This window comes from Dinoponera quadriceps, unplaced genomic scaffold, assembly GCF_001313825.1.
Source record: "Dinoponera quadriceps isolate SergipeBrazil2010 unplaced genomic scaffold, ASM131382v1 scaffold4683, whole genome shotgun sequence".
Lineage (NCBI taxonomy): Eukaryota > Metazoa > Arthropoda > Insecta > Hymenoptera > Formicidae > Dinoponera > Dinoponera quadriceps.
The window spans coordinates 1-23,492 of record NW_014558690.1 but is presented as its reverse complement, the minus strand read 5'-3'; the positions used below and the strand labels follow the sequence as shown (position 1 = coordinate 23,492).

The 23,492-nt window shown below is 37.1% G+C and overlaps 3 protein-coding genes across 7 annotated transcripts; 1 reads left to right on the top strand and 2 right to left on the bottom strand.

Annotated features, from left to right (window-relative positions):
- The first annotated feature begins 4,042 nt into the window (after positions 1–4,042).
- On the top strand, positions 4,043–13,633 carry LOC106749953 (1-acyl-sn-glycerol-3-phosphate acyltransferase alpha). 3 transcript variants are annotated; one of them, XM_014629936.1, is made up of 4 exons: positions 4,043–4,423; positions 7,033–7,348; positions 8,629–8,794; positions 9,989–13,633. In XM_014629936.1, exons 1-4 carry the CDS (start codon positions 4,242–4,244, stop codon positions 10,135–10,137), a joined length of 813 nt encoding a protein of 270 aa, XP_014485422.1. In that variant the 5' UTR covers positions 4,043–4,241; the 3' UTR covers positions 10,138–13,633. The 3 variants fall into 3 exon arrangements, with proteins under 3 accessions (XP_014485422.1, XP_014485423.1, XP_014485424.1); XM_014629937.1 differs by having other exon boundaries at positions 9,972–10,038; XM_014629938.1 differs by having other exon boundaries at positions 4,206–4,259.
- LOC106749954 (calcyclin-binding protein) lies at positions 12,305–15,647 on the bottom strand. Its single transcript, XM_014629939.1, has 2 exons — positions 15,334–15,647; positions 12,305–14,913 (listed from the first exon to the last, which is right to left on the bottom strand). The coding sequence occupies exons 1-2, from the start codon at positions 15,352–15,354 to the stop codon at positions 14,251–14,253; spliced, it is 684 nt and encodes a 227-aa protein (XP_014485425.1). The 5' UTR covers positions 15,355–15,647; the 3' UTR covers positions 12,305–14,250.
- A 136-nt stretch (positions 15,648–15,783) lies between these two features.
- On the bottom strand, positions 15,784–18,889 carry LOC106749952 (ATP-binding cassette sub-family F member 1). 3 transcript variants are annotated; one of them, XM_014629935.1, is made up of 6 exons: positions 18,805–18,889; positions 18,348–18,723; positions 18,000–18,225; positions 17,217–17,862; positions 16,957–17,135; positions 15,784–16,687 (listed from the first exon to the last, which is right to left on the bottom strand). In XM_014629935.1, the coding sequence occupies exons 2-6, from the start codon at positions 18,707–18,709 to the stop codon at positions 16,193–16,195; spliced, it is 1,908 nt and encodes a 635-aa protein (XP_014485421.1). In that variant the 5' UTR covers positions 18,710–18,723; positions 18,805–18,889; the 3' UTR covers positions 15,784–16,192. The 3 variants fall into 3 exon arrangements, with proteins under 3 accessions (XP_014485421.1, XP_014485420.1, XP_014485419.1); XM_014629934.1 differs by having other exon boundaries at positions 18,800–18,873; XM_014629933.1 differs by having other exon boundaries at positions 18,348–18,858.
- Positions 18,890–23,492: the final 4,603 nt, after the last annotated feature.

Below are 23,492 nucleotides of genomic sequence, written 5' to 3'. Positions count from 1 at the left end.
GGCTAATATGACGTTTCCGACCTCTTTTTCAGCTATATTCATTACATCTGCGTTGTTCTTTCTTTTTATTGCCATGGTATGCATTGCCATGTATATATTTCATGGTATTTCATTGCCATGAATATATCCCCAAAATACCAAGTAACAATAATATTAATATATAATATAGTAATTATTATAATTTCCCTTTTAGTAATGTATCTCATATACATGGGCTGTGTTCCAATATTTACTGCCAGTGCTAAAAATCTATAGTATATGTAACATGAACTATAGACTTTCAACGCTGCTAGTGAATTTTGAAATATAACTATATATTCTATTGCACTTACATTGTTGTACGGGAAGATTGATATAATCTAGCTGTTACTTGGTGTTTATCAAGACATATGTTATATTTTATTCTCATTTGTTTGATTTCATTTATACGTATCAAAAACACATTTTAATTTAAGAAATACAACAAAACTAGATAAAAGATTAAAAACATTTAGTAGATGTGAGATATTCTATATAAAATATCAGAGATATTCTACATAAAATATCAATTGCTGTTATTAATTTTCTTGGATAGTTCTGATAATTATAAATTTTAAAAGTCATTCATTTTTTTTATAAAGATCGATTTCAGCTTGATAAGATGAGTAAGACTGAAATATACATAAAGACTTAGGGATTTATTGAGTATTAGTACTGTATTTTCAGTGGTGCATCAAGGAGGCCACTCATAAATTTAATATTTATCAAGAAAAATTATTTTCCTATATATTTATTTTACTACCTAAGTAAAAATGTTAATTTAAAAGTTGTTAATTATGGTGGATATATATACATAATATTACAAATACGAAAATATTATTTTTTTACTTTTCTTATTAATGCTATAAATGCTATAAATCTTATTAATGCTATAAAGAATTTTAATAAGAATTCGATGAAACTTGCACTGCAAATATATTTAAATATTATCTAACTTATGTATGCTCACGTAATTTGAGAAACATTGATCATTTGAGAACTCAGATATATATAACTAAAGTTCTAAAAGCGGCTGGTCAGGCAATAACAGTTAATGGTACTCGCTATCGCGACATGAAAATCAAGTTTTTTGTGTCTAAATTGCAAGATATGGATGTAGACGACATGTGATTTCAAGAAGACGGAGTCATATGCCCGAGAAACAATCCAATTACTGCATGAGTTATTTCCTGGTCGTGTAATTTCCCGTTTTGGTGATCAGAATTGGCCGCCCAGATTATGCGATATGACGCCGTTGGACTTTTTTCTTTGGGGTTTTTTGAAGTGTTAAGGTTTATGCCAACAAGCCCACGATCACCCATGCCTTGAAAGAGGAAATTGAGCGCTGTATCAACGAAATTCTGCCACATTTATGCAAAATGGTCATGGAAAATTTCAATAAAAGAGTGCGTATGTGCCAGCAAAGCCGTGGAAGCCATTTACCCGATATGCTATTCCATACATAACCCTATACTGTATACTTTATGAATTAATAAAAAATTTACAATTTTTAATAATAAATTTGTGTTTTCTATCAAAATTACTTCTTGCGTGAATTTTGGGACTCCCTGTATATGCAGTGCAAGTTTCATCGAGTTTTTATTAAAATTATTTCCCTTTATAATCTTCTTTAAAGTAGAAAAACTTTTGATTTAAATTCTAAATTATAATCAAACTTTTTAGTGTCATTTTTAAATGCAATGTAGGCCAATTTGTAATTTTTTCGTAATTTTTTCATTATTTTAAATTATGAATAATACCCAACTTTAATCTAAAACAAATCTGAATATTTCATTCAGATTACTTCATCATCCATAGGTTTTTTAATTGGCATTTTATTCCGCCACCTGCATTGCATCGTAGAGCTATCTCAAGAGCTGCATAACGAAAATGCAGATTGACATTAATTCTATTACGGTTAACGGCGTTGGATGCACGATGTCCCAGGTCAAGTCAAGATTCATCGCCTTTAATCGGAGAAGACGGAAACACTTTCCATCAAGATGTATTTTACGCCCACGATGGTATTATTGCAGCCGTCGTGAATGTTTTGTCTTTCGTCAATTTATCGGCTCGAATTTTACAATCAACTTAGATAAATAATCTCAAGCATTACATGATATAGATAAGTATGAAAATCGTGACTTTGTGTCAACTAGAGACAATGGTATAAATCTTATTTTATATAAGTTTTATCTTTCTTTATGGCAAGATAAAACAAATGTCGAAAAGACGCCATAAAAGTATCAGTTAAAACTTTAAAAGTTACTTAAAGAAACTTATTTTTCAAATTTTTTTACAAGTTCTTAAGAAGTGTTTAAATATTCGTGTCGTTTGGGTATATTCATATTATTTGATACATTTTATCTTTTTTTAATACGTTCGCTGCCAACTACGAGTATACTCTGAGCCTCACAAGCCAATTACGAATATACTCGTATGTCGATCACCGACCTCCTGTACCAAGCATGAGTTAATCCGTAGTATAAGCACGTTAATTTGGACGTTAATTTGGACCCTTGTCTTGAGAATAAAGCGGAAAACATGTCTGACGGCTTGATAGAAGGAAATACGTCCGAGGAGCGTGGCAGCGAATGTGTTAATGTATTAATAATGTATTAATAATATTCGCGATATATCTTATATTATCAGTAATCGTCTTGAGACAAACTATGTCAGCTTGAACAATGGACAAAATCTTTATGTCAAAAATGCGTACACAGTGAGTTATTTAAAAGTGAGATTAGATAAAATAAAGATTAGATATAGAAGACTGGAGAAAATAAGCGTAATTATAGAAAAGTATAAAAGTTTTCTTGTTCACTATAAGAATTTAAATTTTCAGAAGACAAAAGGAATTAGTAACACACATATCACAACCTTCTTTTCTAGGGTCAAACGATATCTCTAGGTAAAATGAAATCTATGGACTTAATCGGAGACGAGAATGCTTCTCATCAAAATATATTTTACGTTCACGGTGATATTGCAGCCATCGTATACGCTGAGACTTTGTCATTCGTTAGTTCATCGGTATGACTCTCTCTCTCTCTCTCTCTCCCCCTCCCTCCCTCTCTTACTATTAAATACATATAAATAATACGTAAGTAATTTCTCCATTATATAAGATACATAAAATAAAAGAGTAATCTTATGCTAATTAGAGACAATTGCACAAATCTTATTTCACGCAAAATTTCGTCTACATTTTTATACCCAAACAACGGAAAAGTCTAAAAAACGTTTTACTTTTTCAAATGTCTTTTAGACGTTTTTACCATCATTCATCGCGAAAAAACTAGACCAATTTGCACAATAAACGAAATTTTTGTGTTAAATAATTTGTGGACAATAAATTATCTATAATAAATCGAGACAAAATAATGCAAAATTCAACGAACACAACGATTGTGCAGTTGTTGAGCAAAAATTATCTATGATTATATTGGATAAAATATCAGATTATTTATGATTGATATATATTTCTTCCAATCATATCCATCCTCCAAAATTTGTTTATTCAATTGTCGTGTTTGTCGAACGCATCCAAAAAGAGAATTGGATTTATAAAATTATAAAATAAACGTAATTATACAAGAGAGAGTTTATATTTTAGATTTTTTATTTTACACATATAGTTACATACAGCAACATAATTCTCAATTTCAGACTGGCGAAAGACCGGAAGCATCGATAAATCACATGTTACAACCTCTTTGTAGGGTCGCACGTTGAATAACAAACCGGCCGATCGATCGACTGACCGATCGGTAGGGGTAAGTCGTCGGGAAGAGAACCTTCTCCCTCTGTACGGCAGACACGATGGTATTAAAGCGCGTTGCCGCCCGCCGTCAACGACAGTGTCCGCCTGCGCAGCAGCGCGTTGCGTTGCTTTGTGTTGTGTGGTGCATATCCGAAAAAGCTTGAAGAGACACGAACCTGCTGACAACGCCGTTCCGTAACATTTCCCAAACGTCAGCAACGAAAGAAAAAAGCCGAGTTGAACGACCACAGGGAGTGTCCATCTGCCGAATGATATCGCCGTAAGAAAGCTAAGGAAGCTGCTTGTGGCAGAGAGAGAAAGAAAGAGAGAGAGAGAGAGAGAGAGAAAGAAAGGACGAACGAGAGAAAGAAAGAAACGACGAGCAGAAAAGAGATAACAGAAGAGGGGAAGAAAGTGTGTAAATTTGCTCGAAACAACGTGTCTATCTTCTCGGAGGAAGATGGCCTCTTACTTCGAGGTGATCCTCGTCTGCTGCATCCTCGTGCTGCCGTTTCTGTATGAGACCAGTCGCACGTTTCGCTACCACTTCAAGTTCTTCGTCTATTGCTTCACCGTGTTATTGAACTCAGCCCTACTCATGCCCATCCTCTCGTTGCGGCCCCGCAACGTCAAAAATTTCGTGTTAGTAGTAAGAGTATTATAGGAGGAATAACGGTAGTCGCGCGCGATCGATATTATTGTGCGTGCTTGCCCGTCCGTACGTTTATTCGTTCATTCATTATTCGTCCTTGAAATATGTGTAATAAGAGTACACGCCCGTTATATGTTGCATAATTAAAAAAGGAATTTCCTAATTAACAGGTTAAACTTGTTGTATCTCTCTGAGCCATCGTGCGCGTGAATGAATCGCTTTCCATAATATCGCCGCTAAATAGTAATAAACGCGATATTTGCATCGCACCGACGTAAGCGAGCTGCGTTATTACAAAAAGATAGAAAAATTGTCAAATAATCAAGGCGCATGGAAATAATTAACGAATGCTGGTTAATTGCGTGGGTATTCATGGCACTTTAAAAACACCGATCTTGTTGACCGAAAATAATTCGAGGAGTTCGCGAGGATATTCTCGTAATATCGATATCTACTTCTTTTTGAAAAGAACGAAAGAGGATGCTGGTTCTGTACATCCGTGTTTCTCAAGGACACACGTAATATTATTCAATGATACAGATGCTTTTATCAGCATATTTATCAAAACAAGTAATCTCTCATTTTGCCTCGAGTCACTCTAATCGAAATCAATGATCTCTTATTATGAAACGACGAGTACAGGTACACAAAGTATAAGGTCCTCACGCTTCTGATCGTATTGTTCGCGCGTAATCGAATGTAATCTTTGGATGCTGAATCACGAGCTTCTTACAAAATGATATATTCAAACTTATGAAATCGGAACGGGCTGAAAACTACGTAACCTTTGATTTAAAATATTAATCGCAAGATTGACTAAAATGAAGTAGTAAAAACTATATGCGTCATCCTCATAATACGCGCGTAATTGTAGATGTCCTTTTCAATCATTTTTTGTTAACAACATCCATCCATAAATGACTGATGCGTTAGCGAACTTCAATCTCTTAGCGAACTGTTCGAATAATGAATCTGCATCGCCTTTAGAACGCTGTAATGATGCTCTTGTTGAAAATGTTTATTCCGAAAAGTACGGTAAAAGAGCGAAGCTATTAAAGAGAAATGAAAAGCGAAATAGTCGCCATTAGACGTTGAAATTCACGTAACTCTGTTCGGTGATATTTTCAATACGAATCGAATGTTTCTCTTTATATATCGCGCTTTCGTAAACTTTAATCTTTAACAAGTAGTACATTGTGAAAATACCACTTTGTTCCGTACGTTATCATTTATACATTCACCGACATCACTAAATATGTATCATTCGAAAGACAAAATAGTCTCACATTTATATAGATCATATCACGATTTTTTACACGATCTTTCTTTTCGTGCTACGAACTTTTCATTCTACGAAATTTATGCGAACTGAATACACACAAAGCGTTAAATAGTTCTATAATAATAATAATAATAATACTATGTGATACAATGTATGTTCCTGGATAGCAAATGTCACCCCGACTGATTATATCTAAAAATTGTTATTATTTCCTAAAAACTTTGTTTTTATCATCAATTATATTTTGAGATTCAGCTATTTTCATTAATGAAAAACGGGTGAATTTGTGTATTTTTGTTCATATAAAGTCAAAGAACAACATATATATAAAAATTATATATTTATTATATAATCATATTTATTTATACAAAAATGTTTACAAAAAAATTTAGAAGTGAGTAATTTTTAGAAATTTACGATTATATTGTAAATCACTTTCACGAATCAGCTCTCAAACATAGTCTTCTATCATGATCTTGTTATAGTATTCACAGAGTATTTTTTTTGCTTACCTCTTGATAAATTAATCGTATACATAGCAAAATGCATCTGCCGGATATTTACAATATCTTGATATTATTTTGTGTGAAATATGCAGATATATATCCATTTAGGTAACAGGAACAGAAAAACAGAAAACGGAACTAATGGGTTTAAAACCTATATTTATATTATTTGTTTATTATTGAAAAGTTCTATAACGTTCTCGAGGTTTCTAAGAGTTCTAGAAAGTTTCAAATGTTACTTCAGGTTCATTTAGCACTTTACCAATCTGGAATGTTCTGTAAGATAGGAAAATATTATAGGTATTAGAATAGATAGGTACATTTTAATTTTAGTTAATATATCGTTTTGTTCTGAATTTATGTGAACAGAAAGACTCAGATTCGCCCGTTTTCCCATTGAAAATAGGTAAATATTACAATATCATTGTCCTGTTCACAAAAGCAAACTTTGTGGAAAATAAACCACTTTCTGTACTTTTGAGGCATAAGCAATTAGAAAATAACAATTTTAACCCAGGAACAAAAAATTCAAAGAAAATTGTTTACATAATGTAATCGAAGTGTCCAAATCAGGTATCTATTTCTGGAAAAAAAATGTTGAAAAATCATCGCGAGAAACTTTGTAACAACATCTCAGGACGTCGGTGCATGTGCGCATTTGAGAATTTCGCAGAGATAAACGGGGGAAAAATGTTTTCTACTGGCGTAAAAGGCAAATTCGTATTCGCAAAGCGCGTTTGAGAGATATCGGATTGTCGCTTCGGATTTTCTGCTAAATTGTACCCATGCCAAGTGAAACTTGTTCTTGCAGGTTGGCATCATGGTTATGCCATCACATCAGCACTCTGCTGGGACTGCGTTGGGAGCTGCGAGGAAGAGAACATCTAGAAAGGGATAGGGCCTGCATAATAGTGGCGAATCATCAGAGCTCGATAGATATACTGGGGATGTTCGACCTGTGGCCAGTGATGGAAAAGTGCACCGTCGTGGCCAAAAAGGAGATCTTTTACGCGTGGCCGTTCGGCCTCGGCGCGTGGTTGTGCGGCATGATCTTTATCGACAGAATGAATTCCGAGTCTGCGCGATCCGTCCTCAACAACGCCACGCAGAAACTTAAGGAAAAGAAGGTGTAGTTTCTCCCCTCTCTCTCTTTCTCTCTCTCTACTTTTTAAGTGAACAATATTTATCTCGCGCTGCTTCCTATAACTGATAATATTTTTGGGTCGTTAGTTAAGCACTTCGTTTTATTTGTTTACAAAGAAGGAAATAACAGTGTAAAAACATCAAAATTCTTTGAATATTTCGAATTTTCTAAATTTTTGAACCTTCTATTTTAGTTCTTCCACAATTATTAAAAATAATATGTCGCTATAACAGCCGTGATTTAATTCTTAAGACTCGCTTATCTTTAGCAGCCAAATTGTAGGTATGCAGTATGTTATCAGAAGCGAAAATACTGCGTGGCATACAACTTCTTCCATTATATATAGTTTTATCTCTTAGTTTTTTTCTGAAAACATGGTAATTTCGTAATCTTGTTTGAAACTTGTAAAATATGCAGCAAACTGAGATGTTTGTCCAATATCATGTAGAATCGCAAAATAATTCCTGAAAAAATACATTTTCAACTATTCTTCGCTGCCATAGCGCGCCTAAATATGGCTAAAAATGTATCATTTGTTTAAGAATTATTTCGCGATACTACGTGACGTATTATAGAAATATCTTAGTTTATCGCATATTCTATTGGTTTTAGGATAACGCAACTATTATGTTTTTTTTTTTTCAAGAAAAATTACATATAAATTTTTGAGAATTACTAAAAACGAATTGTCTTATTCCGAACATCGGAAGATTATACGTGTCGCAAGAAATTGACTGCATGTCATATTTTTTTCGCCTTTGACGTCATACATTCGGTATAAAAATTACGATACTTTTTTTTTTCATGAATTTCGCAACGCTTCCGATTTTCGGAATAAAACAATTCGTTTTTAATAATTCTTAAAAAATATATCTCCATATTATGTACGAAATGCGTTATGAAACTCGTCGATAAGAAATATAATCTTTATTATGCCGACTGCATAGCCAATACAGCTGCCGGAGATAGCCGAGTTTCAAAGGCCCGTTCTATTTCTCCCATAGTTAGTCATTAAACAGAGCCTATGTAAATACGAGTTTGTAAATATAAATCTAAATACTAATTTATAGTTGGCAGACTATACTGAAAAATTAATTATGATTATGTCGAATGATTACATTGGAATTTAGAAAGAGTTAGCTTGAAGACTCGAGTTGAAAGACACCATCGTTCTGTTTGACCAAACAAATACTTGATCACGAGACACGAGTCGTCGATCATCCGATTGCGTGTTTCGTCGTTCACACGTCCGATACTTCGCAGGTGAAACTGTGGATATTTCCCGAAGGAACTAGGCACAACACCGGTGAAATTCATCCGTTCAAGAAGGGTGCCTTCCACATGGCTATCAAGGCGCAGTTACCAATATTACCGGTTGTATTCTCACCCTATTATTTCCTGTCCGCGGAAGAAAAGAAATTTGATTCTGGTAAGGAACTATAACGCTATAATTAATGAAATAACTCAGAAAAATCGACTTATTAGGAAATCTTCGTTCAAATCAATTCTTGGTTAAGGTTTCTGACTCTGTAACTTCTACTCGCTGTAACTGTTCTTGTTTAATGACGCCAAAAGCGAGAAAACGCAAGTCAAGATTTCTTGCCTTATGCTTTCAAATAAAAAGGCGAGAATTGTATATCCAATTGACGTGAAATTAACGTCAAATCGACATCGAAATTACATCAAATGACATTTGTGAATGATTTAGCAAAATTTAAAAACTGAACGAACACTTTTCTTTTACTCGAATAATCAGTAAATAGTCGCAAAATTAATATTGACAAAATGCCGAAAAAAGAGGTTAGAAAGGAAAATTCCATGTCAAGTTAATTTTGCGACTTTATTGATTGTTTGAATAAAAAAAATTTTCGTTCATTATTACAAGTGTGCTAAATTGTTTACAAATATCATTTTGTAAACATATATTTTTAGTCGACACGTTGAATTGCAGCTGTATAACTTCAAATGTAACAAATGTAATCAAACTTTACATCGATCAAATGTAATCAAACTTTACATCAATATTATAATTTCGTATTCAACAATGTAACTGCGATATAGCACATGTATATGTAGCAATATAGAAATTTATATATTGCTATATATATAGCTGCAATTAAATTTCTGCACGTATCGACTGGATTTTTACATGAAAGTATAACGCAAGAAATCTTTTTTCAATTTTGACATTAAATAGTCATAGCGATTAATCAGAAACCTTAAGGTGTTACCATGTAACAAATTTCTAGTCGTAACCATAAGTTCGTAAAAAAATGGATTATTCGCAGTCGATTTTTGACCGCAAATAAAATAATTATAGTCGATCAATTTTCTTACGGACAATTACGGCAAAAATTTTCTTACGTGTAAAGGATTTTATTTGTGGAGCTTCATGTAAGAAAAATTTCTTTTGAAACCGAGATATGGTATTAAACTTTAATAGTTATGCTTTTTGCAAGAATTTTTCTACGAGAACAATTTCATCATGGTTCGAAATAAAAAGAAAAGGAAAAAGACTTTCAAGAAAATACCATGCAGAAGGCAAGGCGGCAGTCACGAATTTTATTATAAGATCTAATCTAATTAACATAATACAAAATGAAAAGAGAATTGTTGATTGAAGGTCGCATTCTCGTAACGACGTTGCCGGCCATTTCCACCGAGGGGCTCGGCACAGATGACGTGGAGGAACTGATGCAAAGGACACGAAACGCCATGTGCGAGGTGTTTCACGCCGCGAATCTGGAAAATCAGACGTACCTCGCGCGGTAAGCCGCGCACCGGACGATTGCAATCCGACAGACTATATACCATCGACAACCTCGTCTCATGGGAGTACACACTACGTTAGCGAGTAAGTCTCTACGCAGGAACCAAAGATTAAGCGTCCGCTTCTCTGATATTCTCTCTCGCTGTTATTATTATTATTATTCCGCTAATTTTTATTATTAAAGTCCTAGCCATGTGTCCGCGGGTCGACGACTTAGACGTGTGAGAAGTTTTATACGTTAATTATTTATTGTTAGCTGCGCGAGTTGTACTAAAGGAAGATTCGGTTGTTCTGGACCTGTAATTAACCTCTGCCGAGTGGTGATTTTTTATCTCTCAGCGTACGAACCTCACTCGCAGATACACGCGAATGATCTATATATATATAGCAATATATAAATTTCTATATTGCTACATATGCTATATCGCAGTTACATTGTCCGTGAACGATTCCCTCGCTAAGTTGTGTTAAATTTCCAAATTAAAGAGAGACAGATATGCGTGTGTGAACGTATGTGTGTTTTGCGCGCGTGTGTGTATGTGTGTGTGTGTGCGCGCGTGTGTGAGTGCGTGCGTGCGTGTGTGGTACAGTAAGTACGTATAGTCAGACGAAAGAGTCATATGCGTTACTGAAGAATTATAAAAGTCGTTCTTAATTAATTAAGTGTAATTTACGCGAGGGTCGTCGGGAAACAACTTACTGTAAAGTACACAGCACTTTACCGTTAAGGGCGAATAGTAAAATAATAAGAAGAAAAAGAGGGGAACTTTCGACACGTCATGATTTTTCTTAGATTTACGAATTGTAAATATAATTCTCGTTAGAGTGCATTTTTATAAATTGTGGGAACATTGTTAGCGTTTACACTTAACAACGGATATTAAATTATATTAAATTACGTTATTAGATATATTTTGCTATGTAATGTACGCTTGTACACTCCCACTCGTCTGTTAATTATGCTTCCATTTGTTTCCGTACGGTTGTCCGTAAGGATTAAGATACATGTAACTATTTGAGAATTGCGAAAGTGCACTTTAATTTTAATCGTTTAACGAAATGAAGAAGAGAAAGGAGGATTGAAAAGAGAGAAAGATTAAACTTGTATATTTATTTTATTTTGTATTCTAGACGTTTTTCTAAAGCGATATTTTTAACATCAACCGCTCGTCACTTATCAAGCAATTCGCTGTCTTAGTATTATTATTCAAAGAAAACGACGAGCAATATAAATTTACAATTCAAATTTATGCGCGAAAAGATAATACGTTTGATCTCTAAAGCGTCACATTATGTTACAGCGTGTATAAGTATGTATAAATCTTCGCTCAGTTGCGATTGCAATGTGAAGTAATGTCATGACATGTCTCACAACACCTCTCTCGACACTGAACCTTTGTTCTCGGGCATTCCGCGCAAGCATTGAATTTAATTGTACAATTATACCTTCGTTATCTATCGATTAGAACGAAATGTGATGGTTTCGTGACGACGAAATCAATGCTATCATTTTACATTTTATTTCTCCTTGGAACTATGGTTTCAGTTCGTTTTTTCTTCCGATATCATTGTTAAAATCCGATATCTACGATTACCAATCTTTTTTTCTTGTTATATAGTTGCATTTCGTATCCAATAGGCGAATGTATCTTTTGAAAGTTACTAAAAAACAAGGACACTGAAAGCGTTGCGAAAAAGAAAAAAAGTGTTGCAACTTTTATCATGCCGACTGCACAAGAAAAAGAAAATTTTTGTTTAAAATTATAAACGTTTGTTTACATAATCGCGGATGTATTCATACAATGTGATATTGATTTATTCGCACATAGTAAGACTTGAAAATCGTTTAGATAATTTGCGATCAGTATGAAATTCTCGTATTGTAATGCAACGTTTATAATCTACGTTTATTATAAAATTTCTCGTGTATCATCCTTTAAATTGCATGATAACCGTGACATAATTCAAAGAGATTGATTATCCGATAGCGCGATAAGATTTTTATTTATTTATAAGTGGATACAGCTAGTTTATTACGTCGAATTTCCACAACTTCCCGTAATCTGTAAATTGAGATATTCAAATGGAGGAAGATCCCAATGTATCACGCAGAATACTTTTCGAACGTTCTAAGATAGCAGTTTTTTACGATGCGAAAACTGCGCAAACTTGAGGATATCAATCGCGCAAATAGTTTATTCGAAAACGAAATATAAAATCAAGTGACTCATAAAGATTGCATTTGCACGCATGCATGAGATAAACACTTGCTCTATTATACATAGTTGATATCGAAATATCACGGCTCGCACAGTGTAATCGACATCTAAATTAAGTTACATGCGCGACTTTCTCATTGGGAAAATACAAACAGTTCGTTGATTATTCTTAAGATCGAGATCCGATTTCGAGACAAGAGTTACTTTCAGGATAAATGGCTCAATATGTGGAAACATGTACGTAACTGTCAAGTGCCATCCTTAGACCTTGTAAGATGCACTTCTCTTCGTTATTATGTGTTATCGTTATTATCGTGAGATATGCTTTGCCGCGGATATTTTTCTATCGCGACCGAAACCGTCGAGTCCGACGACTACAGCTGTAGCTGACATAGCGTCTGTCGGGTATTTATTACTTGTTGACGGAAGATATCTCGGCGGGATAACTTATTCACACACGCGTAAGGAATACATTACTGACAAACTCGAATAGAAGCAGTACATAGTCCACGAAGAAGCGATAATCGGACTTTCTGATCACACACGCGTTAGTTCTTCACGATCACGCTAGGTGCAATCGTTGTAACCATTCGAACTATTCTTCAAAGGACATTAGTGTTATCTTCCTGATGAATAAAAACGCACAATTTTCAACCGAGTATCGGCGCTGCGTTAATATACAATCTCTAGCGTAATCGAGTAATACTTCGTGCATGAGATAAATAGAGATCTTAAGTATACGCAAAAGTTTTCCAATCCGGAAGGGGATAATCGAGGGGATCCTTTCGTTTCCTCGGAGGTTTACATGATTTTAGCGTCTGTCGTGCAGAGTAGCATAAGTTTCATTCTAAATGTGATGTCGACACGTGTTGCTTAGTTTCGCGAAAGATGTATCTGTGATTCGTCGCAAATCGCATCTGTATGTCTGTAAACGAAGATTCATCTAACACGACATCATTCTCCGGAGATCTGTCATGTCAGTGCCAATTTGCAAAGTGCAGCAGCTGGTCACACGATCTAGTACAGCAAGTCATTCCAGTCTTACTTCGAGTGAAAGAAACAAAATTGTAGATTCGTAATTTCTTGAATGCAAGTGTATCGATTGCATTAGTCATAGAGTGAAACAGAAGAGTCAGAAGGGAAGAGGTGAAGCTAGCTCGTTCCAAAGAATTTTGTACTCGGGCTGTGTATTCGTTGTGATTGTTGTGTAATATCGATTAACCGTCATATCCGATCAAACGAACGTTCGGCAATCGCTGACCGACAAGCAAAAAAAAAACGAAAGAGGAAAAATCACATAAGAGAGATTCAACGAATTGTTATATCGAACGTCACGTAAACTCTCTTTATTTGTGAAAGGCGAAATTTTACAACCGATTGAGTTTACTAGAAAATGTTTTGTACATTATCGACCACCGCGAGAGGAGAAACGAATAAACAATTGCGATGTAAATTAAAACGTAGTTTGCGAAATGTACAAGAGCAGGTAATAAAGATATTACAATTTTAGTTATGTATGCCGTATACTTTATTACTGATCTCTCCAACGGTACATTGCGACAAATGAAACAAATGTACAGAAGAATCTTCGGCAAATAAAAAATGAGAATTTATACAGATTGTTATTGGTCGCGCAAATACGATCGTTTTTCGGTCTAGTTCGGGGCACGAAGGAACTTTTTCCAGCAGCCGTCCCGTTTGGAGCTTTGCAACCAAAAAATAAATACACGCGAACATTACCGTTGTCTAAGAACGTTTATATGTACGCGTTTCGGTTTATCCACGTAATTATTCACGAATCGACTTCGACGCACATTTTATATTTAACAAGTACAAAAGGAACACGAAATGCACATTATACTTAGAAATAAAAATCTAAAGCTCTACTCCGGGAAATTATATGTCCATCGGACCGGCCGCGTTTTTTTGTTGGTTCTTGGTCCACGCTTTAGCTATTGTCTTCTTCATGTCGTCATCGCCGTCCTGGTACATCTTCTTCATCAGGTTCATCAGGCTGGCGCCGGGATCATTATCCTCGTTCATGTCTGGCATAGACAGTGTCTTTGCCTCCTTGATCCTCTTTTCAACCCACGTCACGTGCGACCAGGCCTTAGGAATTTTTTTCACCAGCGACACTACGATCATGTCGGTCTTTACTTTCAGGCTACTTTTCTCCGTGTCGATCTCAGCGCAGAGATTGTTGATCGGCAAGTAGTAATTCCGATTGTCCAAGGCCAGCACCCATAGGTCTAGGGACTTGTCGGCAAAGTTGCAGACGATCGACTCCCCGGACAACTGGTGAACGTCCTTGAGCGTGATGTAGATCTTCACCATCGTATTTGTCTGATCCCATCCGTAATTATTCAGCTTTACTTGGTAACACTTTTGGGTGGCACTCGGGGTTGTAGCAGGTGGCTTGACAGATGCGTCCTTGTTCTCCTCGAGCAACTTCGCCAATTCTGTCTGTAGCCTTCTGATCTCCAGCGTCAGCACATCCTTGGTTCGTTGCCTGCAAGCCTTCTCCAACAGGTTGTTGAACTCCTCGATGTCTAGTTTTACCTGTGGAGAAAATATTAGTTACCCTCTACCTCTCTTTGTTCCTGATGACATATTTTTGTTTTTACCAATATGCACATTGAAGAGAATTTGAACAAATAAAAGTGAGATTGTGAGATAAGCGAATAACGTCGGATATAACATTTATTTAAATTTTTAGTAATGTTGTCAGAAGCTTTGTTAGAGGCAATTACTGTAATGGCCAGTCATTTTAAAACATAGCAATTAACAAAGTTTGCAAAAAAGAAAAATAAACTGCCGGTCAGTTTGTTTGAATTACATTTTTTCCATGTATTTTGCATCCCTCGTTCTTTTCCCTCCAAAAACACTAATGTACATAAGCCCATCCCATTTCAAATGTGAATAAGAGTGCTGGGAAGTGTAGATAAAAGTTAATAAATTGACGATTATCACGATACTCACCTCTTCAGCTTTCGTCGACATTCTTGATTTTTAGATGACTGACAGGCAGATATCACACAAAATAGAGGATCTTATTTCGCGTAAAAACACTACAGCAAAACTCGTCCACAGATATCACAAACCAACTGGTAGCGTGACACTCGGGCAGCGAAAAATATTGGCTATCGCGAACTTCTGGAAGCTTCTAATAAGCGTTGGTTATGGCGCTGAGAAAGCAACATTATGATGCTCACGGCGGCAGTTTCAAACGTGTACCTGTAGTCCAGATTTACTTTCACTCTTCGCAACATCTCATTTCTTCACACGTTCAAAAATTTATTTGAACACTAATAATTTAACTTAAAAATATGTCAAATATGAAGTCTATTCTAAAAAAGGCATAGTAAAAAAAAAGAAGAAACGTTTTATCGTGAGGATTTACGTTACTGATAATAAAAATTAGTCACTTAATAAAACAGTTGATTGCATATTTATTGGTATTTTTAGCCATTTGAACATCTTCTATTTCCAATGTATTAATAAAATAATAGTTGCTTTGAAATATATTTTAACGTAATACTCTGCCGAAATTCGTGAGATCCTAGTGGGTAGGAAATCTATGCGATCAAGCGAACAATGTCAGATTATCGCCAATTCCATGACATGCGAGATAGATCAGCAAAGACAATTCGCGCTACCGGCTCTGTGTGTCTCGTAATTTATTTTTACACACGAGCACGGCTGAGATATCTATAATACAAAATTCGGATCTGATGATTTCCGGACGCACAGAAACTCGTCGTTCCCGCAAAGACGAGCTAGCTTTCCAACGTCACAGGCCACAGAGGAAGAAGTCGATTGCAATCTAATTGGTCTAAGATCATTGCAGAACGGCTGCGTTCGCGGCTATGCTGGGGTTGTTGATAACCTCGCCCAGGCTCTCCAGAAGTTCCTTCCTGTAATCGTCGAAGTCACCGTCGATCGCGTTGATTTGCTGGTTCTCGATCACGTAGAGGCAACACTCGGTGTCGCGGATCAGCCGTTCGTCGTGGGAGACGATAATGACGCCGCCCTTGTAGTCGTTGATGGCGTCGGCGAGGGCGTCGATAGACTCGATGTCCAAATTGTTAGTCGGCTCGTCCAAGATCACTACGTCCGGTGCATTCAAGCACAGCTCGGCCAACGCTACGCGAGCTTTCTGCCCACCCGACAAGTCCTTCATCTTGATGGTGTGTGCGTGAGAGCTGAGACCAAAAGTGCCCAGCTGCTTGCGAGCTTTCTCGTACGGGAGGTCGAACAGCCGCATGAGGTACTCGGTCGGCGTCTCCTCCGCGGTTAGGTGTTCGCCCGAGTGCTGGTCGAACCTTCCTATCCTCTACAACATGCACATAATAACTCGCGATGATATAATTGAAATCGTCGGGATTAATGTCCGGTTCCACTATCATGATTTAAATCTAAACGACGATTAACTCAACAGAATTGACCAATTAGCTGATACGATTGATCAATTCTGTTCGGTTAATCTTCGATGAGATTGAAATCATGATGATAAGAATGGACTCAAGAGATCCGGGTTCCAAAAGGGTGGAATCTGTAGTGCGAAGAGGTCGTTGACTATTTGACGAACGGCTTTGTACGTACCAGTCGGTGATTCTTCGTGACCTCTCCCTTCTGAGGCGTCAGGTCACTCATTAACAATTTCAAGAACGTAGATTTGCCGACGCCGTTGGGACCTACTATAGCTATCCGGGAGCTCAGATCTATACCGAAGTCCGCGAAGATGAATAACGGCTTTTGTCCTTCGTACGCAAAAGTCACATCTGGAAACAGTTAAACGTTAAGTCGGAGTTCAGTGAAGAGCGATGTAACACGCCCGAATCTTTTATGTTTGCTGTATGTACTTTGAAGACCGAGAATCGGAGGCTGGAGCGGTGGCGGGTCCGGGAAGCTGAACTTCACCACGTATTCCTTCGGTCTCTGCAGCAGTTCTTGAGGTCCGGTCTCCCCCTCTTGCTTCTGCATCTTTGTTCGATTCTTTTCCTGCTTCCTGGTGAGCACCTCTTTCTGTTTCTTTTCAGCCTGCTTCTTACTCTGACCAGCCGCCTTGAGGTCCTTCAACCGTTTCTCCTGCTTCTCGTACGCCTTTATCATCTCCTTTCGCTTCTGCTCGTACATTTTCTTGAACATGCTGTAGTTCCCCTTGTAGTAGAAGAGCTTCTGCTGGTCCAGATGTATTACGTCCGTGCACACGTTATCCAAGAAGCTCTGGTCGTGCGACACGATCAGCAACGTCTTCTTCCAGCCCTGCAGGTAATTGTCCAGCCAGATCACTGCGTTCAGATCTAGGTGATTCGTAGGTTCGTCCAACAGCAACAACGTGGGCTCCAGGAAGAGCGCCCTGGCGAGCGAGACACGCATTCGCCAACCACCGGAGAAGTTCTTCGTCGCGCGGTCCTGCATCGATCGACTAAAGCCCAAACCAGCCAAGATTCTCCTGGCTCGCGGTTCCGCTGAATCCGCGCCGATGGCTTTCAACTCTTCGTAAACCTGAAGATATATAACATATAAACTATATTAAATTTTTCACATTAGAGAAACTATAGTAGTAAGTATTCTATCTGGAAAATTAGAGTATAAAACATAGAAGGAAACGCCTAGTATTTACAGAAGTAAATTAAAGTCACCTCTTGCAATCTATTCTGTACAGTAGAGTCTCCTTGCTCAATCAGTTCCTCCAGCTTTTTACATTCTGCCTGAAGCTCTCTGCACTTTACATCAGCACTAAGTACTACTTCCACAGCAGGAGTATCATCAGCTATAACTTCTTGTTCACAGTATAAAACATCTATAGTAGGTGGAATATTGAAGGCTCTATTGGCTATATGACGGAGCAACGTAGTTTTGCCATGACTGTAATTAAATTAGACATTATGTATTCTCAATAAGAAAAATATACATTGTCCTTTTTATTTAAACAATATCCATGATATTATATCTCGTTATAACAAGTACAACATTGGTTAAAAGCTTACCCATTGGGTCCCACTAGACCATAGCGTCTACCTTGCGCTATCAGCAGACTAGCATTGGTGAAAAGCTCCTTGCCCTTGGCCGCTATGCTGAAGTTATCTACTTTGATGTCGACCGCGTTGTCCAGCTGCTGATTGCCACGTTGCTGCGTCTGACTCTGCGAGACCGTGAAGTTGGTCTCCAGCTCGCTGTGACCCTGACCACCTGCCTTCGTCAGCATCTCCATCGTTCTCTCATATTCCTGCTGTTTCTTCAACTTTTTCTTCTCCTTGTGCGTCAGCTTCTTGCCGCTCGTCTCCTCGAGCTCCATATCCGCGATCTTATTCATGATTTTGGACGTCCCGTTCGTGTCTTCCGTTGACATCGTTGAAGATTTTTCTATATTCCGCTTCTTACAGATGTTAATCTCTTTTGGGATACAGTACACGTCTAATATAACCTAACCTAATCTAACCTCACTTTCTCCGCATGCTCGGCTACCCTGTTCGCTCAGCTCTGAGGGTACCTTCCTTCCTTTTCCTTTCCTTCTGTAGATGGCTCTGAGGATGGGCGACTTAGGTCGGTATTCATAGTCGGATCTTATATTTAATACCGTCTTAAATTTATCTTCAGATGCTTCATGACCAATGAAACGAGTCGTAGAGCATCTGAAGATAAACTTAAGACGGTCTTAAAGATAAGATTCAACTATGAATTCCGGCCTTAGGCCAATAAATTGATATTCTATTATTCTTTTATTTAAGAATCAATTATTTTCTTATGCTCTAAAATTTCATTAACTTTAAAATCATTAAGTTTTTAATTTATCTTTGTTAAATTTATTTATTAATGGTATTTTTTTATTCTCTCTTTGGGACTTGGGAATTAATAAATCTTACGGGTCTAAACATAACGGATCATTCAGCTGAAATTCAAACCTACTTATTCCAGACACAAACTTTTTTGGAGGTTTTCATGTCTTCACCGCTAGATGGCGCGAGATAGTCAAGGTAATATAGTCAAACGACTTTTTATCCTGAAACGATTCGGTAGCAGATTGGAAGACTTTCATTTACAACTTGCACAATTCGACGACAAGTTAAGCGAAACTTCTTTTGTATGCGAATAAAATATGTATTCAACGACAAGTCAGATAAACGTTTTCTTTTTTAATAGTGTGATCGAACAACAATTTAATAAACTCTTGTTTCTTGTGACCGAAATTTTATATTGTTAGAAATAAGAATCTGAACAAATGTGCAGACAATTAGAATAAAATATATATGTAATTATGCAAATATGGTTACTTTTAACATTGTCCAATTTCTTCTGTGCTCTTTTACTTCCGTCTTTTTCTTTTACGAATTGTTTATGTATATTTATTGAAGAAGAGTGTAAAGTTAATGATATCAATGTTCTTTCAACTTTTTGAGATATTTATGCCGATATTCTTGTTCCTATCCTGATTTACGATTGCCTGTTAATTTTCATATTACTCTAAAGTGTATTTTTTTTACTGTTTTTCAAAAGAATGTAGGGTGACGGATTCAGATGGAAGCGCCTCCATCTAAGTGAAACTGAACACGTCGATAATCAAGATCAGCACGTCGAAAGAAAGAACAATGCATCGCGATATGTCGGCGTTTGTCTAATTAATGCATTGCCCTACCCTATCGTTAAGAGATAGTGGTTAATATTCCGTTTCGGACGGAAGTATGTTCCTTGTCGTCGTGAGTAAAATAATCCGGCATCCACGAGATTCAATTAATTATTCGGGAAACAAAGTGTACGATCGAATAGTTATAGTCGTGCGCTTTACAAATTTTATGAAATAGGCAATTGTCTTTTCACGATTCCGTCTCAATAGAGCACGGAAAATTTCGAGACGAAAGGAGTTAAGAATGTAGATACAATATGGCGGAAATGCTGGACTTTCTTCTCATTTATTCGTTATGTGAACAGTGAGTTAACATTAAGCAAGTTTTCGAATTTTGTTTGTCGATAGAAATTCGCCGCGATTTTAAGTATCGCGAACATCGAACATTGGAATATAGGTTAGCGAAAAGATTAGTGTGATTTTAACACACGATACATGATAAAATGGTATATAATAAAATTGTACCATAAAACTGGTATTTTGGAGACTCAACCTTTTATATGCAACATGACTTATCGCATTCATTTCATTCGCAGGCAAAGCAGAAACTACAGCTGAAACTGATGAGTCCTCGAAAATCGTGATACAGGAAAACCGGAGAGTTATTTGAGAAGTTGGCCTGAGAAGTTTATGTTGTTGGCAGATTGGCAGGTCTTAGGTACGTTCATCTGAGATGTTATAGGTGAATGTTTCCTATCATATATGGACCTGTAGTCGTGCATTTTACACGGGATGCATTTTACATAACAGTACTATGTATGCATATAGGATGACGAAAGATATTATAAATGTTAAACGTTTAATCGTTGGTATACCATAACATTAATTAAAATTTATCTTATTTAAAAAATTTTTCTATTTTCTTATATTATTGAGGAAACTGTATATTATTAAAGAAATTATTACTGTTATTACAGAAATTTATTAATACATATCCCATTATTGATATTAATTGAAGCAAAAGATTACTTTATTCTATTGAAACTGAAACAAGTACATTTTCTCTTTAATTTTTCAAAGATTTGTAGGAAGGATATAGGCGAGAAAGGCATGAAGAGAGAGTATCAGACGTTACAAATATTTAAAATGATGATAAATTGAAATTCGCAAGTTCAAATTAGATTCAACGTGCTCTGATGGTATATCAAGAGTTAAAAGGAGAGCATATAATGTTAACATTCGACGGATCGATAAGTAATTTTATCGTAGATATAAATATTCGATTTATAATTCCGAAAGAGTGTCAAGGCACTCTCGGAAGAGTTTCGGTCGAACGAGTTTGTGTGTCACGCGGATTCTCCCTCAAAATAACGTATTTTTCCTCGTGCGTTCATAAGAGCCGGCGAAAATTTTCGTCGCACCAGGATGTCGAATTGCGGTCAACGAGATGCAACCGTCATTCTGTTTCTGCTAGTCGAGCGGGCGAGTTTCTTCGAGATACTGTTTCGCGATACTCGCCGCTATCTATCTGCGCTACCGCGAATACGTACATGCCGCCGCGTGTATATACTTTACCAAGTGTACATCAAGTCGTAATAGAGACGAGTAGGTTTACCGTCATTCTGCGCCTCGGTCCTCACAGGCCTCGGCTAGGTTTTGCCCTATTTAGGGCCGAAGAGGAAAAGGAGTCCGCATCTGCCCGCGCGCTCGTTGATCTCGCTCCCATCTACGTACCGTCCGCCTCTAAGTGGCGGACACACAGGTAGTTCTCTATTAACGCGGAAATTCCGCAAAACTCCCGTGCACGTTCGTGTTCGCGGAAACTCGGCCGGGGTGGACCCAGAAAGTTTCATGAAAACTTTCTCGCACTTGCCTCGCCCATGGAAAAATTATCGGCCTGGCGCGGCCGAACCCTCCGTACTTTACAATAATTTAACATTCGCCGAAACGATTGCGGAGACATCTCACCTATGTAAATCAATTTTCCGCAAAGAACCAAGTGCGCAGGAAGAATTTAGTTACTCGCACTTCCACTCAAAGTATAATAACGTCGTTATGCATGAAGCGAGATTTTCGTTTTACACAAACCCTGTAAATTCTGTCAAACTCTTGAAGAGCCAATGGAGAATCTCCAGATATCAAATTATTATCAAGAACTGGCGTTTCTACCACGTTGAATTTTAAAGAGAATCTTACTTCAGAATTATATAGTATTTTTGATATTCTACACGATAAAAAATGTTATATTAGATGTAACATATTTCACACATGTTCTAAATGGTCCACCCAATTTGTGTTAATTTAATACAAAATAGGTATCTTGAAAAACAACACAGATATTATGTAAAAAATTAACACAAAATTGTGTTTATCGGCACTGGAGTATAAAATATATTATTTCAACATTTACACATGTTGAATATCGACGCTAAATATTGAGAAATAACATAAAACACAATATGTTAAATTAACACACGGATATGTTAAAAATGTTAGCAAGTACCGATATTAACAACGCAAGTACAAAATGTTTTTTATTATGTAACTATATTTTATCGATATCTATTTCTTTTTATATTGACTGCTATTATTAACTTATCTCGAAAGGATGTCGCACGCGCAAAAAGATCACAAGGTCCAAATGAAATATCTCGCGTTATAAAACGGTGCCTCCCATCGAGCTTGTTTCTTCTCTCTCCTTTTTCCGTCCGAAGGAGCCGCAGAACCGCGAATGCGCATCCCCTTGCACCCTGTTCGTCGCGACCGCGATATCACGTACGTCGAGCCTTACGTGAGTCGAGGACTGAGTGTGCTTGCACTCGTTCCTCGAAGCGACCAGCAGGAATCGAGCGGCGGAACCTGGCTGGCTGGCTGATTGTGTACGCGCGTCTGGCGCCGTGCTGTCGCATCCTATACAGAGAAGATCGCTTTCGCACAGAAACACACGGGTCCTCGTGGGTGTCCGTTCGAGGAGAGATAAGGAAAAAAAAGGTCGGGAACTACCGTATCTATCTTGAAATACTGATGCTCAATGACGCGCGTCAGCGCACTGTCCGGCGGAATTAGCGTGGCCCTTCGCCGAGCAGATCCGAGACCTTTTCGGCAGTAGTATATAAAAAAGAATGAAATTGCCGACGATAAATTGTAATGAATATAATTGTCCGTGATATTCACACACACGCGCGCGCGCGCGCACATCGACCGATAATTTAATTTTAAATCCCCGATGGGGAAATTCGAAAATGCTATTTAGGACTCGCCAGGAAATTCGAGTATTTAATTTTCAATTATAAGTGGCGACGACTATTTACATATTTTACATCGCGACAGCTTTCTAATTAGTGTACCAATTAGTGCAACATATGAGAACGTCCCAGCGGAACCAAGCGGTACCCTACGGAAATCTTCATTTAAGCATCGCGTTTCCCGACAAGACAAAAAGGATAATTGATTGCCCAGAAGAACGCCCGTTTGTTTACCGAGACTTAAATTAATATATTTCTTAAATTAGAAGTAAATTGCATTTATACTTCTTAAATAAAAATCTCCAATATTAATTAGATTAACGCGC

What these genes read in the sequence shown, in the direction of transcription:
- LOC106749953 (XM_014629936.1), top strand. Translation starts at nt 4,242, where the DNA reads ATGGCCTCTTACTTCGAGGTGATCCTCGTCTGCTGCATCCTCGTGCTG. An exon ending in AGAAACTTAAGGAAAAGAAG is followed by an intron (nt 7,349 to 8,628) that starts GTGTAGTTTCTC and finishes GATACTTCGCAG; the next exon opens with GTGAAACTGTGGATATTTCC. An exon ending in AGAAAAGAAATTTGATTCTG is followed by an intron (nt 8,795 to 9,988) that starts GTAAGGAACTAT and finishes TGTTGATTGAAG; the next exon opens with GTCGCATTCTCGTAACGACG.
- LOC106749954 (XM_014629939.1), bottom strand. Translation starts at nt 15,354, where the DNA reads ATGTCGACGAAAGCTGAAGAG. An exon ending in TGTCGACGAAAGCTGAAGAG is followed by an intron (nt 14,914 to 15,333) that starts GTGAGTATCGTG and finishes TTTTCTCCACAG; the next exon opens with GTAAAACTAGACATCGAGGA.
- LOC106749952 (XM_014629935.1), bottom strand. Translation starts at nt 18,709, where the DNA reads ATGTCAACGGAAGACACGAACGGGACGTCCAAAATCATGAATAAGATC. An exon ending in GGTCTAGTGGGACCCAATGG is followed by an intron (nt 18,226 to 18,347) that starts GTAAGCTTTTAA and finishes ATTTAATTACAG; the next exon opens with TCATGGCAAAACTACGTTGC. An exon ending in TACAGAATAGATTGCAAGAG is followed by an intron (nt 17,863 to 17,999) that starts GTGACTTTAATT and finishes ATATATCTTCAG; the next exon opens with GTTTACGAAGAGTTGAAAGC.